General features: G+C 42.4%; 1 protein-coding gene and 1 pseudogene across 4 annotated transcripts in view; one reads left to right on the plus strand and one right to left on the minus strand.

Moving 5' to 3' along the window:
* NDEL1 (nudE neurodevelopment protein 1-like 1) overlaps positions 1–16,984 on the plus strand; it is a 70,118-nt gene that overhangs the window by 18,861 nt on the left and 34,273 nt on the right. For all 4 annotated transcript variants that reach the window (XM_014549849.1, XM_005878797.2, XM_005878798.2 and 1 more), the window contains exon 2: positions 15,066–15,163. In XM_014549849.1, the coding sequence (XP_014405335.1) occupies positions 15,078–15,163 (86 nt within the window). In that variant the 5' untranslated portion in view covers positions 15,066–15,077. The remainder of the gene's footprint in view (positions 1–15,065; positions 15,164–16,984) is intronic.
* Positions 5,084–13,583, minus strand: LOC102260949 (annotated as a pseudogene).

Raw genomic sequence — 16,984 nt, forward strand, 5'->3', positions numbered from 1 at the left:
GGGGCGGTGGACGGAGGCCGGGACGTGGCACCGCGGGCCTGGGGCGCTGGTGGCGCAAGGGGTGGCTCCGTTGAAGTGGCAGCGGCGTGTCCAACCTTCTCCCCGCCCCTTCCCACTGACATCCCTGCGGCCGGGAGGCTAGTTTGGAGCCGGTTGAATGTGAGCTTCCTTCGCTTTCCCGTCGGGGGCGAGAGCGGAAGCAGCCCACGTTGGGCTGCAGTGGCATTCCCGTGACTGCGCCCCGAACTGCCAGTCACCCCTCTTGGAGTTCAGGGAAGTGCCATCAAACGGGTTTAGGTGGCTCGTGCGCGCCTCTCTCTTGCTGGTTAGCAACGAAGCAGTCCTTTCAGTTTTGCGAAGGAAGGGTAGGTTCTCCCCCCGCTCCCCCCGCACCAGCGCCTTCGCACATTTGAGACCCCTTTTGCTATCGCTTTTGAACCTCATCGCCCGGTGGTGGTGCCTAACTCTGTTGTCGCCTTTGGACGGATGGGGAGGTTGAGCCCGGGCGGGGCGGGAGCTCTTAAGTGATTTAACAGGGATTGTGGATTCCACCAGCTTGTGAATGGGTTCGCTTGGTTCGGAATTTACTAGGTTCGGAGTTGGGAATTTTTCTTGGTGGGATTTTTTTTTTTTAATATACGTTTCTCTGCTAGAAAGCAAAGCAGAAAACTTGACTTGCCAAAAATATACCAGAAGCTAGTCTAGTAGAAGACTTATTCAGATATTGTGAGCAGACTCACCTAGGGTTGGAACTGCTACTCAGTTACAAGAAAGGTCCTTCACGGGTTGCTGGCTAGTTATCTAGGTAACGGCTTTGCTAAATAGTGAATTTGTTGGTATAGCATGAAGTCATGGGTTGAAGAGAAGTAAAGGGGAACCGAGTAAGATACCTCTTCTGAATTTTTGTTAAAATTGGAGATCTAAGGAACAGAGAAAACCGTTGGCTAGCCCTGGTTAGAGGTTGACCTAGTTCAGATAGAAGTTGCTAACTCTTAAAGAAGTTGTTCTTTTATTTATTTATTTATTTATTTATTTATTTTTAGTTCTGTTTTGACGCAATTAAATAAATTGAAGTTGGGTAAGGAACATTTAAAATACGTAGAAACCTCAGTAAAAACTTAGATCTTGCTTTCATGACATCTGCAAAACTTATTTTAGTCTCATTTTGAACCATGTTGAGATAAATTTAGTCACTTAAAGCTTAAAATTACTTCTGACATAAGTTTCTGAGCACTTCGTAAGGTAGAAAAAAGAAGTTCAGGACCAAAAGGGAGGCCATATTTAGATCGACTTAGAAAAGTTAAACGTTCTGTAAATGTTTCCTTTGGGAGAAGTAGTAGAATTTTGGTAAAAAGACACGTATTACCTACAGCATCAATTTTCAACCTGTGTGCTGCAAGAATTTAAAAAACATGCAATGCTTGACTATTTAGTCAGGGACGCGGAGCTGTTTTCCCTTAGGTTGTCAAATAAAATAATGACAGCCAACACAACAGTAGCTGTCGGGTGAGAATGAATCAAAATTATACATATTTTTTGTGAGATCTGCAAAAAATATATTTTTTGATGTGTCACAGAATTTTAGTGATTAGTTTGTGTGTCATGAGATGAAAAAGTTGAAAATCGCTGACCTATAGTGAGGTCCAAAAGAACTTCTAATCTCATTAGTGCATTCTACAATTTTAAACAAGAAGACAGCAATCTCATATAAAATGGATTTTCTTACCAATGCACAAAGAGTAGTTCCTTTGTAAATACAGCATTTTAGACATATTGTTTTATACCCAAATGAGTTGATTTGTCAGTTGCTAAAAACCTGAAGGTCATATACAGTATGATAATGCCCCATGTGAAAGTTGTCATACTTTAGAGATTCATAACTCCATCCATGAGACATGGTATTGAGAGACGATTTGGGTAGCAGAGGATAGAACATAATTATCTGCCTTCATTTAAGCTTCAGGAGATTATAGATGAATCATTAAAGTTTTTTTTTTTTTTTACCAGTATAGTTTTCTATATTGGCTGTCTATAGCCTTAGTATCTCTAGTTACATAGTTTCAAATAACACAGTGAACATATCCTCCCACTGTAACTTGAAGCAAACTGAACAGACTGTCTTTGCAACCCCTGAAAAGGTCTTTTGAATATCCACAGGGGTAGCAAACTTTTGTCATTTGTAAAAAATTGAATTTTTGGAAAGGGTAAGTCTGATGAATAAAATTGGAGTAAAAAAGTTGGATAATACCAGTTGTCCAGTAAAATGAGTATTGACTGTCTATAGCCTTAGTATCTCTAGTTACATAGTTTCAAATAACACAGTGAACATATCCTCCCACTGTAACTTGAAGCAAACTGAACAGACTGTCTTTGCAACCCCTGAAAAGGTCTTTTGAATATCCACAGGGGTAGCAAACTTTTGTCATTTGTAAAAAATTGAATTTTTGGAAAGGGTAAGTCTGATGAATAAAATTGGAGTAAAAAAGTTGGATAATACCAGTTGTCCAGTAAAATGAGGTGGTACCACGGAGAACTTATTTAGTTTTTAATCTGGCTCTTCAAAACTATTCCAAAAAAGGTTTTAGAAATGTTTTCAGTAATGGTGATATCATTGGAATGTGCATATAACTTCTGGAAGTGATTAATTTTAAGGGGTCATTTGTATGTTATAAATTCTAAAACATTTATATTTTTCCAGTCAGAAGTGTTTTATTCAAAACAAAAGAAAAGAAAGTTTGATTACATTCAATATTAACTTAAGCTCTCAGAAATCTATGGGGAAAGCTAACAGGTGTACCAGAGAAAAGCAGGCAGCTGCTGACAATTCTTTGATGGAAAAGTAAGTTGCATACTTATACAAGCTGCCCAAGGTTCTTGTTTTTTTTTTTTTTAAATATATAATTTTATTGATTTCAGAGAGGAAAGAAGAGAGAGAGAGAGACATCAATGATGAGAATCATCATTGACACTCGCCCCCCCCCGCCCCCCCCACGATTGAGACTGCAACAAGGGACTGTTTCCTGACCGGTAATCGAACCATAACCTCCTGGTTCATAGCTTGACACTCAACCACTGAGCCTTGCCGACCAGGCTCAAGCTTTTTTTTTCAAAAATTGGTTTCAAGATCTATCAAAGAAGCCATACAGACATCCCCAACAGTACAAAAATTTAACATTGAAGTTTAAGGATATGGGACAAATCAAGTGTGACAATACACATGAATTATTTATAAAATAAGCCTTTCAATCCTAGTGGAGAAACCTCATGAATGGTAACACACATAAGACAAGGGCTAAAAGCATATGGAACAAACAGAGATGTTTTCCAATGACTGTCTAAGCTATAAAATAGCTCAGGATACCGTTAACATGTAGCTCTTCTGGTTATCAGTATGTATAAAATTTGGATAAATTTTTTTTCTGCTCAATTACCATCATTTCTTCATTTTACCTTTTCCTTAATTTCCTTTAGCAACATTTTTCCTTTGTTTTGAAATATGCCTCTGATTCATCTTCATCGTGTTAATGTGAAAAACAACAACATTCAAACCTGTAAAGAATTTTTGTGAGTTTATTTGAGCCAATCTGTCGACATTTGCCGGGAATCAGAACCTCAAGGATTGAGATAATGCTCCGGAGAATGGCGGGTTACATCTGTATTTATACATTGCAATCAAAGGAGGGATGAAGGTGGGTTACATGAAACCCATTGGTGATAGACTAGAAAGGCGGGAGAAAGCAAAGGTGGGGGGCGAGGGGGACCCCTGGGATTGGATAAAAAGTAAAATGATAGACACATACTTAGGTGGGTGCAGGAAAAATGAACATAACAATGAAGGAATTTGTGGTATCTGTCCTGGCGCCCAGGCACATTAGATTGTGCCCTAAGGGGTCCAGAAAAAGAAGTTTCAAGTTACCCAGACGTTTTAAGGGTATGTTATTATAGATGCAAATAGATAAGGCTCAGTTAAGGTAAAGGTTGACCTTGTCAGTGAAGATACCAGCCTAGAATGTAACTAGCCACCATAACTGCTTTTAGTTAAAGTTTAGTTTCAGACCATCCTTTGTGGTTACTTTAGGTCTCTGAGTTTGTAAGACCGCCATGCAGGCCTTCCCTGAGCTTGTCAGGTTAGCATGTGGCCAGGCTGTTACTGAATTTCCCCAGAGCAAATAGGATGTGGCGGGTGGGGAGAGGGTATGAGAGCTGTGATTCCTCTAAACAAAGGGAGATGGAGACAGCTAGAAAGGTCTCAGCCCAATATTTTAATGGGTCCCCAATGGGAGACAGCAAGACCTAGGCACTGTATGAGAGCAGGTGATCTCACAGGATTCAGCCAATGAGGAGCCGAAGGAGGGACTAAATAAATAGGCTGTGTTCCCTGCCCCACGTGTGTTCCTGTACAATGGGCGCCCTCTCTCGGGAATATTACTGAAAGTCTCATTTTCGCCATGTTTCTGTTTCCCAGTCCGTCATTTGAAATTTGGACAGGTGAGTCATTTCTCACACCAGTTGAACTCAAAAGGTTTGGAACCTAAAGTGAGTATCAATTGGAATAGCACTTGGGAAGTGCAGTCTTAGAAAAGGCAAAGTGTAACTGAAGTGGTCTGATAAAGTTCAGCAGCCATTCTCAATGTGACAATGTCCCCCATGTCAGTAACTAGGATAATGGCTTCTCTTATGGCTAGATGACATGACCCAGCTTGATAATGGGTGCTCCCTGGTAAGGTGCTACAGACCTATGTGTGCAAACACCCATCAGTTAAGTTTTCAGTAACAGAACATTTAAAACCATGTCAGTAGAATAAATTAAGAAATACTGCATTTCTATTGGCCTGTTTTGCCTCATGAATTGGCTTGGAGTACTGTTCTTGACCCAGAAGATGCAATAGTTAATTAGTTGTCACTATAAACTCCTTAGAATTCAATACTTCTTTGTTTTTAATTTATTTTATATTTTTATTGATTTCAGAGAGGAAGGGAGAGGGAGAGAGAGAGAAACATCAATGATAAGAGAGAATCATTGATGGGCTGCCTCCTGCATGCCCCCCACTGGGGATCGAACTCACAACCTGGGCATGTGCCCTTGACCAGAATTGAACCCAGGATCCTTCAGACCGCAGGCTGATGCTTTATCCACTGAGCCAAACCAGCTAGGGCGAATTCAGTACTTGATCTTCAAGACTCAGCACTTTTTTTTCTGCAATAATGGGATCACCTCATTAGCATCACCATGGGATCAGTGCCCCCTGGGGCCTGGAGTGATGTAACTGGGGACTAGAGTGATGTAACCGGCTTTTTCCCAGACTCCTTCAAAATCCACCTCTCTGACCAACTTCAGTTAAGCAGTGATGGGATCTTGAATTTTTATTTATTCCCACATCAATCACGGCTCCTCCTTCCTTGATCATATCTGCTGTGATCAGATTTGGAATGCCTGCAGTGGAGACCACAAGACCTGCAAGAATTGTATGTTTCTTCAGCTGCTCTTGGGGAGTGATTGAGACATTGTGACAGTGACATCATCTCCAGGACATTTGTGTGCTCCACTTGTGTGAAGTAACATTGCAATGGGCATGCTAATATTTTTTGACCTTCCAGCTACAATCACATTCTTCCCTAGGGTTGGAATACTAGCTCTCTTCATTATTTCCCACATACCCCATGGGTAGCCGGTAACAAGGAATACTGGGCTAAACACAATCACCCTACCTTAATTATACGAAAGCCGTCAACATCCTTGTCTGGACAAACAGCTTTGCAGATCTTTCATCAGTGTGCTTTGGAATAGCTGAATAAGAAGGCGGTCTACATTATCATCATTGTTTCTTGATTAAATTCAACAGTTCTTGCTCTGAATTGAAGCTGGTTTCACAGTTGTCTCACTGTTGATTCCGGCATTTGCAGCAGCCCTGGTTTTGTTGAGGACATAGGAATGACTTCAGGATTCTCACCAAACCGGATCATGCTCAGGTGTGGCTGTTTGTTGTCCGATGCCACCCACTCTTCCACCTCCTGCCACACTTCCTGCTTGGCAAGTTTTCTTCCAGATATGACAACAGCTTCATTTCCAACTGCTGAGAGGTGGAAGGGATGATGGTGGAGGTGGCAATTCTGTGTGTGGCCAGAGCAGCCTGGTGGCCAGCATTGATGCAAGGGAAGGAGCAGCCGTGATGCCAGTGCTGGGAGAGCCTGAAGCACATTTATTTTGTGGTCAGACTTGAAAGGTCTACTACACTGAACTACCAGGTTTTTGTTTTGTTTTTTAAATACTCACCTGAGGATTTTTTTTTTTTTTTTGCGCGAGAGAGAGGAAGGGGGAGAGAGTAGAGAGGGAAGCATTGATGTGAGAGAGAAACATTGATCGGTTGCCTACCATATGTGACCTGGGATCAGTCCTTCACCTGGGTATGTGCCTTGACCAGGAATCGAACCCCCAACATTTTGGTCTATGGCCGTGGTTGGCAAACTGCAGCTCGCGAGCCACATGTGGCTCTTTGGTCCCTTGAGTGTGGCTCTTCCTAAGCCTTAGGAGTACCCTAATTAAGTTAATAACAATGTACCTACCTATATAGTTTAAGTTTAAAAAATTTGGTTCTCAAAAGAAAGTTTAATCGTTGTACTGATGATATTTGGCTCTGTTGACTAATGAGTTTGCCGACCACTGGTCTATGGGATGATGCTCCAACCAACTGAACCACCTTGCAAGGGCTTGAACTACCAGTTTTTTATAATTTAATGAAATTTTTGCTGCATTTACTATGTGTCAGGCTCTGTACTGAGTACTTTACAAATATTAACTCAATCTTCATAACAACCCTATTTTAATTATCTTCATTTTATAGGTGAGGAAATGGGGCACTGAGTAGTTTAGTAACTTGCCCAAGGTCAACTAGAGAGTAGAGGAATCTGATTCAAATGCAGGCAGTTTGGTTCAGGGTCTAGGTCAGGGGTGGGCAAACTTTTTGACTCGAGGGCCACAATGGGTTCTTAAACTGGACCGGAGGGCCGGAACAAAAGCATGGATGGAGTGTTTGTGTGAACTAATATAAATTCAAAGTAAACATCATTACATAAAAGGGTACGGTCTTTTTTTTTTTTTAGTTTTATTCATTTCAAATGGGCCGGATCTGGCCCGCGGGCCGTAGTTTGCCCACGGCTGGTCTAGGTTCTAAACCACTATGCTGTGCTGCTCCTACCACCTGTTCCCTTGATTAAATGTTTTTAATTGGTTTATTCTGGAAAAGATGATGGTCATTTTAGTAAAAGGTTTCTGGCATCCTATCTAATAATAGACAAACATGGTAATTGACTGTACCTTCGCTACGCCTCCCATTGGCTAATCAGCACAATATGCAAATTAACTGCCAACAAAGATGGCGGCTAATTTGCATACTGCTGGCAGGGCGGGACAGCGCCATCAAAGATGGCGGCTAATTTGCATACTGCAGGCAGGGCGGGACAGCGCCATCTTGCCTGCCCTGCTGCCATCCGGGATTGCTATCTGCGACCCGGGGCAGTGAGCATCCATGTGCGACCCGACCCAGGGTGGCTGGGCAGTGCAGCAGCGATCTGCCGACCCGCCCGGGCGTCCCTTGTGCAACCCGACACGGGGTGTCCCATGTGTGTGACCCCCCAGGGCGGCGCCCCAACCCCCGGATCGGCTCTGCTGTGTGCGCGACCCGGGGAGGTGGGGCAGGCACTGAGAGATTGGGCCTGCCATCTGCCACAAGGGGAGTGGGCCTAAGCCAGCAGGTGGTTATCTCCCGAGGGGTCCCAGACTGTGAGAGGGCACAAGTGGGGCTGAGGGACACCCCCCCATCCCCCTCCCCTGCCAGTGCACAAATTTTTGTGCACCGGGCCTCTAGTAGATTATAATACTCTTTGAGGAGCCAGTAAACAAGCTGTAAAAGTAGCCTGTTAATTAGAAAAATTGTCAACATTCAGTCCACATAAGATTCAGCAAGAGAATGGAGAAGTGTGTATGAAAACATTGAAATAATTTTGTTAGAATTTGACCCTTAACTAAGTTAATAAGGAGGATACAAGAAAAAGAACTAGATTCTCAGGAAGTTTCACATGAAGGGTTATTTAAAACCTGGGTCACCAGGGAACACTGGAAAAGTTGGCAGTTGTATTAAAAATAAGGCCCTATTGCCCTGGCTGGTTTGGCTCACTGGATAGAGTGTTGGCCTGGGGACTGAAGGGTCCCAGGTTCGATTCCGGTCAAGGGCATGTACCTTGGTTGCGGGCACATCCCCAGTAGGGGGTGTGCAGGAGGCAGCTGATCGATGCTTCTTTCTCATTGATGTTTCTAACTCTCTATCCCTCTCCCTTCCTCTCTGTAAAAAATCAATAAAATATATTTTAAAAAAAAATAAGGCCCTTTTGAAAAACCTCAAATCAGGGACAAATGGGTACTTTATTGTACACCTAGAGGTGTGAACAGTGAGATTTCTCGGGACAATACTTAGCTAAACTCTCTTCAAAGTATTAACTACTGGTAGGTCCTCTGATACTGTAATAATGGGTCAGTAACAACAACAAAAGTCAGCTTCACACAGGAAAGTTTCAAACTGGGCATGAGAATGATAACATTTATAGATAAAAACAACCCTAACCCTATTTGTAGAAGGGTTGGCTCCATATTAAAATACACTCAAATAGCCCGGCCGGCTTGGCTCAGGAGGTCAGGGCACATGCCTGGGATGTGGGCTAGATCCCCAGTGTAGGACCTGCAGAAGGCAGTCAATCAATGATTCTATCTCATCATTGATGTTTCTATTTATCTCCCTCTCTGAAATCAATAAAAATATATTTAAAAGAAATACACTCAAATAATTGTTAAATGCCAGGGAAGGCATCTAATTGCCATTATGACCTTTTATAAAGACACTGATCCATGAACCACACTATCTATACAAAGAGGAAATATGCAAATTAGGCCGGGATGCCGTAACAGGTCACGACCACAGGAGGAGGTTGCGCATGCAGTTGAAGCCTCGAGCAGAGATGGACAGGGACAGGGGGCCGGCCCGCAGCCTCCAGGGCCGAGTGCAGGCCCAGAGAGGAAATGGTGGGCCCGCCTCCCGCGGAAGCAGCGCGGGTCCCTCCCGGCTCATGTGCAAGCGGCATGGCTCCCTTCCAGCTCCCGTGGTGCTGGTGGCTTGCTTCCGCCTCCAGTGGAAGCCGCACAGCTCTCATGGAAGCAGCGCGGCTCCTGGCGGCGCGCTGGGGTTCCCACTGGCTCCTGCGGAAGTGGCGGGCGGCCTACTGCGTGCGATAACGGGCGATGGGCTACTAGTCTGTATATATATAAAAGGCTAAGTGACTGTCGACCTGCTGGTACATATGACGTGCACTGACCACCAGTCACTTATAATAACAGAAGGGGTGCTGAAAACTTAAAGAAAAGTACCCTACCCATGAATAAAATGTTGCTCCAGAAAGGTATATATGTAATCTAGAGCAGGTCCAAAGCATGACCGTGAAAATATTAAGGGACTGAGATGGATAAGCTAAAAAGACAAATATTCACTTTGAGAAGACCAAGGAGAGCAGTATTATCATCAAAGTCTATAAAATTAGCCTGGCCACTGTGGCTCAGTGTTTGAGTGTTGACCCATGAACCGAGACATCACTGGTTCGATTTCTGGTCAGGGCACATGCCCAGGTTGTGGGCTCCATCCCCAGTAGGAGGTGTGCAAGAGGCAGCCAATCGATGGTTCTCTCTCATAGATGTTTTTATCTCTATCCTTCTCCCTTCTCCTCTCTTTTTAAAATAAAAACATATTTAAAATATTTAAAAATAGTCTACAAAATTAGAAAGGGCATTAAAAAGAATACAAACTTGTTCAAAAAATTCTAGACCCTTACAAGATAGCAACATGGGAAACTTGTGGTAAATTTAAACCAAATGTAGGAAATTCACTGATGTCTATAAACTTGTGGAACTTACCTCCATTACATACAATAATATAAAATCAGCAAATAAAATTTTTTTGACTTGAAATTGTTGTTAATCCTCATCAGAGGAAAATTTTTCCAGTGCTTTTCAGAGAGAGTAGAAGGGAGGGAGGGTGGAAGAGACAGAGAGATAAGGAAGAAATATCGATGTGAGATCCACTGGTTGCCTCCTGCATGCACTGGGGGCGGAGAGCCCACAACCCAGGTACATGACCTTGACGGAGTTGAACCTACGGCCTTTCGGTGTTGCTCTAACCACTGAACAACATTGGTCAGGGCTGAAGTCTTTAAAAAATGTTTTATATATAAGTGTTACTGAACTCAAGGGGTTTGCTGCTGGGGTGCTCTATTCAAGAAGGAGAAGTGGTTGGAGCAGGTAGCTTCATTTTCTTGCAGCAAGTAAAGGAGATGGGAATCGTATTCAAAGGGAGGCTTAGCTATTGCTTATGTATGCTGTTTGGTTAATTACATGTTGATTTCTCCTTGGCAGTTGGCTATACTTATGAGGTTTATCCTGTTTACAGCTGCAGCTGCAAAATTCTGAGCTGCATTTTAACATTTAGCAAGAAATAACATTTAGTGATAACATTTAGAACTGCCCAGACCTTGAGACCCTTGTCCTATTTAAACATAAGGGTCAGGACATTCTTATACTGCATTTTGATTTCTCTGGAGTTTCTGCTGCCTTCTTTCTTTTTAAAAAAAATATGTTTTTATTGATTTCGGGGAGGAAGGGAGAGGGAAAGAGAGATGGAAACATCAATGATGAGAGAGAATCACTGATTGACTGTCTCCTGCACGCTCTCTTCTGGGGAGGGAGCCTACAAGCCAGGCATGTGCCCTTGACTGGAATCGAACCTGGGACCCTTCAGTCCTCAGGTCGACGCTCTACCCACTGAGCCAAGCCAGCTAGGGCTGCTGCCTTTTTTCTTATTGACAAGAGTGATGTGCTTTCATCACAACCTCAGATTTACCTGGTTCCCAGTCGTGCTCTCTGTTATGTGGGATTCCTCACTTTTCCTGGAGCCATCCAGCTGGTTGATGACCTAGGCTTCATTGTGAGACCTTCTTTGCAATCCTGAGTTGGAGCCCTTATTTCTTGTACCTTGTGCTTCTAGGTCTTGGTTTTGTTTCTTCTTTTGTAACTGTCTCAGGAAGTGTGTGGGAGGTAACCCCCCTGAGTTGTTCTATGAGAAAAAAGTTCTCTCATTTCCTGAATTATCTGTTTCCCCTCAGTTCAGTAGGTCCTAGGATTTTCTTATTCATGCTACTTACTGGGTTTTCTCATTTGTCTGGATGGTTCTTGGTTGCCCATTCATATCTAAGATGGAAGGGCTGACGATGATTATTTTAGGGAGCAAGGCTCTCCCCAACAGGTCCCATCAGCTCCCTACTCTTTGATGTGGAGCCTATACTGAACTTTAAAAGTGCCTGTGAATGTGGCTTGGCATGCATCAGACTGATAATTTTGTCTAGCTGAGAATAATAGATTTATAACCTTTGTTTAATATATGGTGGTGCATTGTGAGGTAGAAATAAACTACCCACAAATCATTTTGCATACTTAATTCTGAAATAGGAATTTAGATGTTAAAGTGATACCTTGAAAGTAAAGAAGGAATAATGACAGGTTATAAGTCAATTCAAATATTTGTTGGATTTTTGGTGTGTTTCATGTTTCTGGTGATGCAGAAAGTATCCTATATAATAAAAGCCTAATATGCTAAGTGCCCGGTTGTCCGGTCATCCGTTCAACCAATCAAAGTGTAATATGCTGATTATATGCTAAGGCTGCTCAACTGCTTGCTATGATGTGCACTGACCACCAGGGGGCAGAAGGTCTGACCAGTAGGTTATGTTGCTGATGGGATCTGGCCGATCAAGACTGAGCAAGATGGGCTGGACATGCCCTGGAGCCCTCCCCGGCTGGCCAACCTCTCCTGTCCCTCCCTGGCCCGATAGTGCACTGGTGGGGTCCCTCGGCCTGGCCTGCTCCCTCTCGCAATCTGGGACCCCTTGGGGGATGTCAGAGAGCTGGTTTTGGCCTGATCCTGCAGGCCAGGCCAAGAGACCCCACTGGTGCACGAATTCGTGCACTGGGCCTCTAGTTTATAAATAAGACAGAGGTCCTGCCTTCAAGGAGCAAGCTGGAGAGACTTAATCTTTCACTTTTCTTTATGTCCTTTTTGTTTTAAGTTAAACTTTACTTGTGTTATTCTGATCTTCATTACATTTTGCAAAAACATAATTTTTCGGATTATGTAGTAGAAACTGAATATTTGAGCTGCACATTGATACATGGTTGGCAGTGTTCAAATGGCAAGTGCATTTATCCAAATTTGAGAATCAGTGCCAATAGTTTATTTAGGACTGGCTTCATAGATTTAAAAAAAATTTTTTTTTATTGATTTTTTAGAGAGAGGAAGGGAGAGGGATAGAGTGTTAAAAACATAGATGAGAGAGAAACATCGATCAGCTGCCTCCTGCACACTCCCTACTGGGGATGTGCCTGCAACCAAGGTACATGCTTTTGACCGGAATCAAACCTGGGACCCTTCAGTCCGTGGGCCGACGCTCTGTCCACTGAGCCAAACTGGTTAGGGCTGTAGATTTTAATTGTAATCAGTATTTTTTTTGGCACTTTGGGGAAAGATCTTGTCTAGAGCATACAGGGGACATAATGATTATTGCCTCACCCTTAGATGCTTCTCATGACCTGTAATTATATCTTCATTTGGCTTGTTAATATGTCCCTTTCCTCAAGGGTACTTAGGCAGTAACTCTCAGAAGTTATTGATACTATAAGGTGATGCCTTTAAGTGCTTTGGATTTTCTTTTGAAATACAAATACCTCTTTCTGCCGGATTAGCCTCACCCTCATTCTTACCTTACTACAAATTAAATTACAGTTACAAATAAGATTATTCCTACATTTGGGAAAATAGAGTGGGAATTGGGAGCCTTGATGAAGGAATAGGATTATAAAATTAATCAGTATTATTTACTAATCAGAAACATACTTGAAAAAAACATAGTCTAGTCCAAACTCTCATTAAATGAAAAAAACTGTTACTTAAAAGACATTTAGCAGGTTTGAGATTTTAATGGTAGAATTGGAACCCTAGACTCCAGTCTCAACAGCACTCCCAAGTCTGGGGGGGGATTTGCATTTTAATGTGTTATCATATTTTAAGGATATCTTCGAGAGTAGAATAATACAAACAAAAATGTGCCAGTGTAAGGGTAATCAGATTACAGGAGGGGTGCGTGTGGTGCACTAAATATTTGTCCAGTACTTAATGTTTGATACATAGTAGGTGCTTAGTAAACATTTGCAAGCATTCTGTACTTTCTACAAACATTTGCAAGCATTCTGTACTTTCATGTTATGCTTGATGCCATGAAGGGATGCAAAATACGGAAAGGATCCATCTCTTTTCAAAGAACTCTTAGGCTGATTGGTAATTTAAAATAATTGGAAGATTGACTAACAGATGTCAAAAGTAATAGATGGTGTAGTCAGGAGAGACTTGACTAAAACATAAAAAATTGCAGTAGGCCACAAAGGAATGAAAGTAAGTGCACATAACTACATGCTAATTTTACTCACTGGAAACCATTTTGAAATTGAAGTTCTGTATTTGTTCTTGTCTGTGACTTTTTGCTAAACCTTCATGAATAGCATTCTACAACTCTAAGTTTTTATTAATTTGCTTTTAAAGCTGGTCTTGAATTCTTGCTGCCTGGTATGGATTAGGTTGAATCAATTTTGGTTTAATTTAGTAAGTACAGTATTAGAGTATCTGCTAATGTGTAAGCAGTGTGCCCGGGTAGAAAAAAGTCAGAATAATGCATAGCCTAATAAGGGGACATGGAAGTGTAAGCTGTGTGGTAAATATATTCATGAAAGCTTGTGAGGGTATAGAGGTAGCCAAGAGTGTGGGAGATGTTAGTGCGATCTGGGTGAGGGTGAGAAAGGCTTTCTGGGAAAGATGACAGCTAGGTTTTTAAATTTTTTTTATTTCAGAGAGGAAAGGAGAGGGGAGAGAGAAACATCAGTGATGAGACAGAATCATTGATTGGCTGCCTCCTGCACGCCCCCTACTGGGGATCAAACCCACAACCCAGGCATGTGCCCTTGACTGGAATTGAACCTGGGACCCTTTAGTCCACAGGCTGACACTCTATCCACTGAGCCAAACCAGCTAGGGCTGACAGTTAGGTTTTAAAGTATAAATAGAAGCTCTCCAAATATACAAAGAAGGGAGAGCCATTCCAGGTAGAGAAAACATCCTGAACTGAAACAGAATGGTGTGTTAAGACAACTTTGAACAGGATTGCTGGATATAAAGTGGGATGCTTGGGGAGGGGATTATAGGAGGTAAGACTCTTACAGAACTTTGCTTCTTAAAGTTAGGCATGGTATGGAGCTCACTGTCTTTGGTATTCCATTTGTCCTTGACAATCAATTGGGAGTTTTAGGTAGTCAGTCCAAATGCAAGGTTAATTAAATAGGCATTTTTTTCCTACCTGCTCTGAACGCCTTGGGAGAAGAACCAAATGAAAGAACATTAAAGTTGGAGGATTAGTGGATTTAATGGAAGAAGCTTTGTATTTAAAAGAGAATTAACAGGAAGGTTTTAGAAATGCAATAAAAGTAACTTATTGAAAACGTGGTATATGATCTCCTAGCACGATGACCTGGCTTAAGTGTCTCCAGCAGGTGTTTTGAAGCAGTTATACAACAGAGAAAGGCATGCAGTAGAATTAGTTCTGACAATAAGCTTGTTACTGGCACCTGATTTCCAGAAGATCAGTTGGCTTTAAGCCAACTGCTGGAGCCCTGTGTGCAGGATGATTCTGTTGGGCCAATTCACCAGAACCTAGGGCTGCTGTGACCAGAAGTGCTTTATACCTAAGAACTTTGTTGATCTCCTGTCCTATCGTGACCTCACCCACAATATTGGTGGTCCCCAATAGGGGGTAGTGAAGTGATTTATATGCCTGAGTTACAATAAAGAGTTAACCACTCTTAGAATCTTCCATGTTTAACTTCCTCCAAAATGCTGCAGATTTATAAGTGTGTTTTTAATATTTCACAGGCTTTCTTGATCATGGATGGTCAAGATATACCAGATTTTTCAAGTTTAAAGGAGGAAATTGCTTATTGGAAGGAACTGTCCTTAAAGTATAAACAAAGGTAATGTTGAAAAACATCCTAAAAATAGGGGAGGGCATTTGGAATGCACCATCTCTAGCATGTGCATTTTTTTTTAAACATAAAGCTAAAATGAAGAGTTTCAGATTTCGGATTGGAATTCTAGAGCTAGTCATAACATTGCTTGTATTTAAATAGTACAAAAATGCCATTAATCCTTATTATATTACTCAAGTTATTAAAATAGTAAGAAAACTTAGTGTCACTGATTTTTTTTTTTTCCTGGTAGCTTAAATCCTTTTATGCTTATTATTCTAATTGGCCATGTTTGGCCTGCTGCGGGTGCACTGCTGCCTCATCATTTCCGTCTTTTGGAGATTCTGGTAGGCTGGCTGAGACTTCAGATAGCAGACCTGAGTTCTCCTCAGGCAAACACTATCAGTGTCTGCAGCCAGAAAAGCTTTGAGGGAGGGGAGAAGAGCTTCAGGTGTATGGAGCATTTTATAAAATCTCAGTTATTTTAATTAGTTGGGAGAATTTTTACATGATCTTGTGAGCACCAAGACTTGGCTTAAATTTTTTTTTTAAATGGAATTTTTCTAAAATAAATATACATTTTCATACTTTGATTAACAGAGTTTTCTAAGTCTTATTAAACCTTTTATTGCTATTCCATTGCTATTGCTGAAGTTAGTTATATTGTGCCAGTGGATATAAAAGGTGGGTGTCTATGGCAGGGGTTCTTTTTTTTCTTCTTTTTTAAAATGTATTTTTATTGATTTCAGAGAGGAAAGGAGAGGGAGAGAGATAGAAACATCATTGATGAGAGGGAATCATTGATTGGCTGCCTCTTGCACGCCCCCTACTGGGGACCAAGCCCACAACTAGGGCATGTGCCCTGATCGGAAATCAAACTGTGACCTCCTGGTTCATAGATTGACGCTCAACCCCTGAGGCACATTAGCCAGGCTATGGCAGAGGTTCTTGTTTTTTGTGTGCCATAGATTCCTTAATAGGCTGGGGAAACCTGCAGACCCCTTCTCGAATAATGTTTTTAAATGCATAAAATTAAATAATAGAATTACAAAGGAAACCAATTATATTGAAAAACTTATCTAATAATAAACTGATTTGCAATATAGTAATATGTGCTTCTTTATTAATACACTAGAGGCCTGGTGCACGCAAATTCATGCACTCGGGGGGAGGGGGTGTCCCTCAGCCCGGTCTGTGCCCACTTGCAGTTCGGGAGCCCTTGGGAGATGTCCAACTGATGGCGGGGAGTGGGCCTAAGTCATAGTCGGACATCCTTAGCGCTGCCGTGGAGGCAGGAGAGGCTCCCGCCACTGCTGCTGCGCTCGCCAGCCATCAGCCTGGCTTGTGGCTGAGCAGTGCTTCCTCTGTGGGAGCGCACTGACAACCAGGGGGCAGCTACGGCCCTGCCCCCCATCACCCCACCACCGCTGGTCACCACTGCCCCCCCAATCGCCGTCCCCTTCCTCTGCCCACTGGCACCCGCTTTGGCTGGCGCTGTCCGCTCGCCAGCCCCGCCCCCTGCCAACCAGTCGTTCCACCGTTTGGTCGATTTGCATATTAGGCTTTTATTATATAGGATTAAGTAAGGAAGAGCTAGCAGTGAGTGTATAAAATGTGAGTCCTTTTAGGGCCTTTAACTCATTTTCATTGAGCCTTGAATATAGAGTAAGAGATGTGTAAAACATTGTCTTTATTATCCTATCTAATAATAGACAAACATGGTAATTAACCGTACCTCCAACACGCTTCCCATTGGCTAATCAGGGCGGTATGCAAATTAACTGCCAACCAAGATGGCGGCCGGCAGCCAGGCAGCTGAAGCAAACA

The sequence above is a fragment of the Myotis brandtii genome, unplaced genomic scaffold (assembly GCF_000412655.1).
Source record: "Myotis brandtii unplaced genomic scaffold, ASM41265v1 scaffold573, whole genome shotgun sequence".
Lineage (NCBI taxonomy): Eukaryota > Metazoa > Chordata > Mammalia > Chiroptera > Vespertilionidae > Myotis > Myotis brandtii.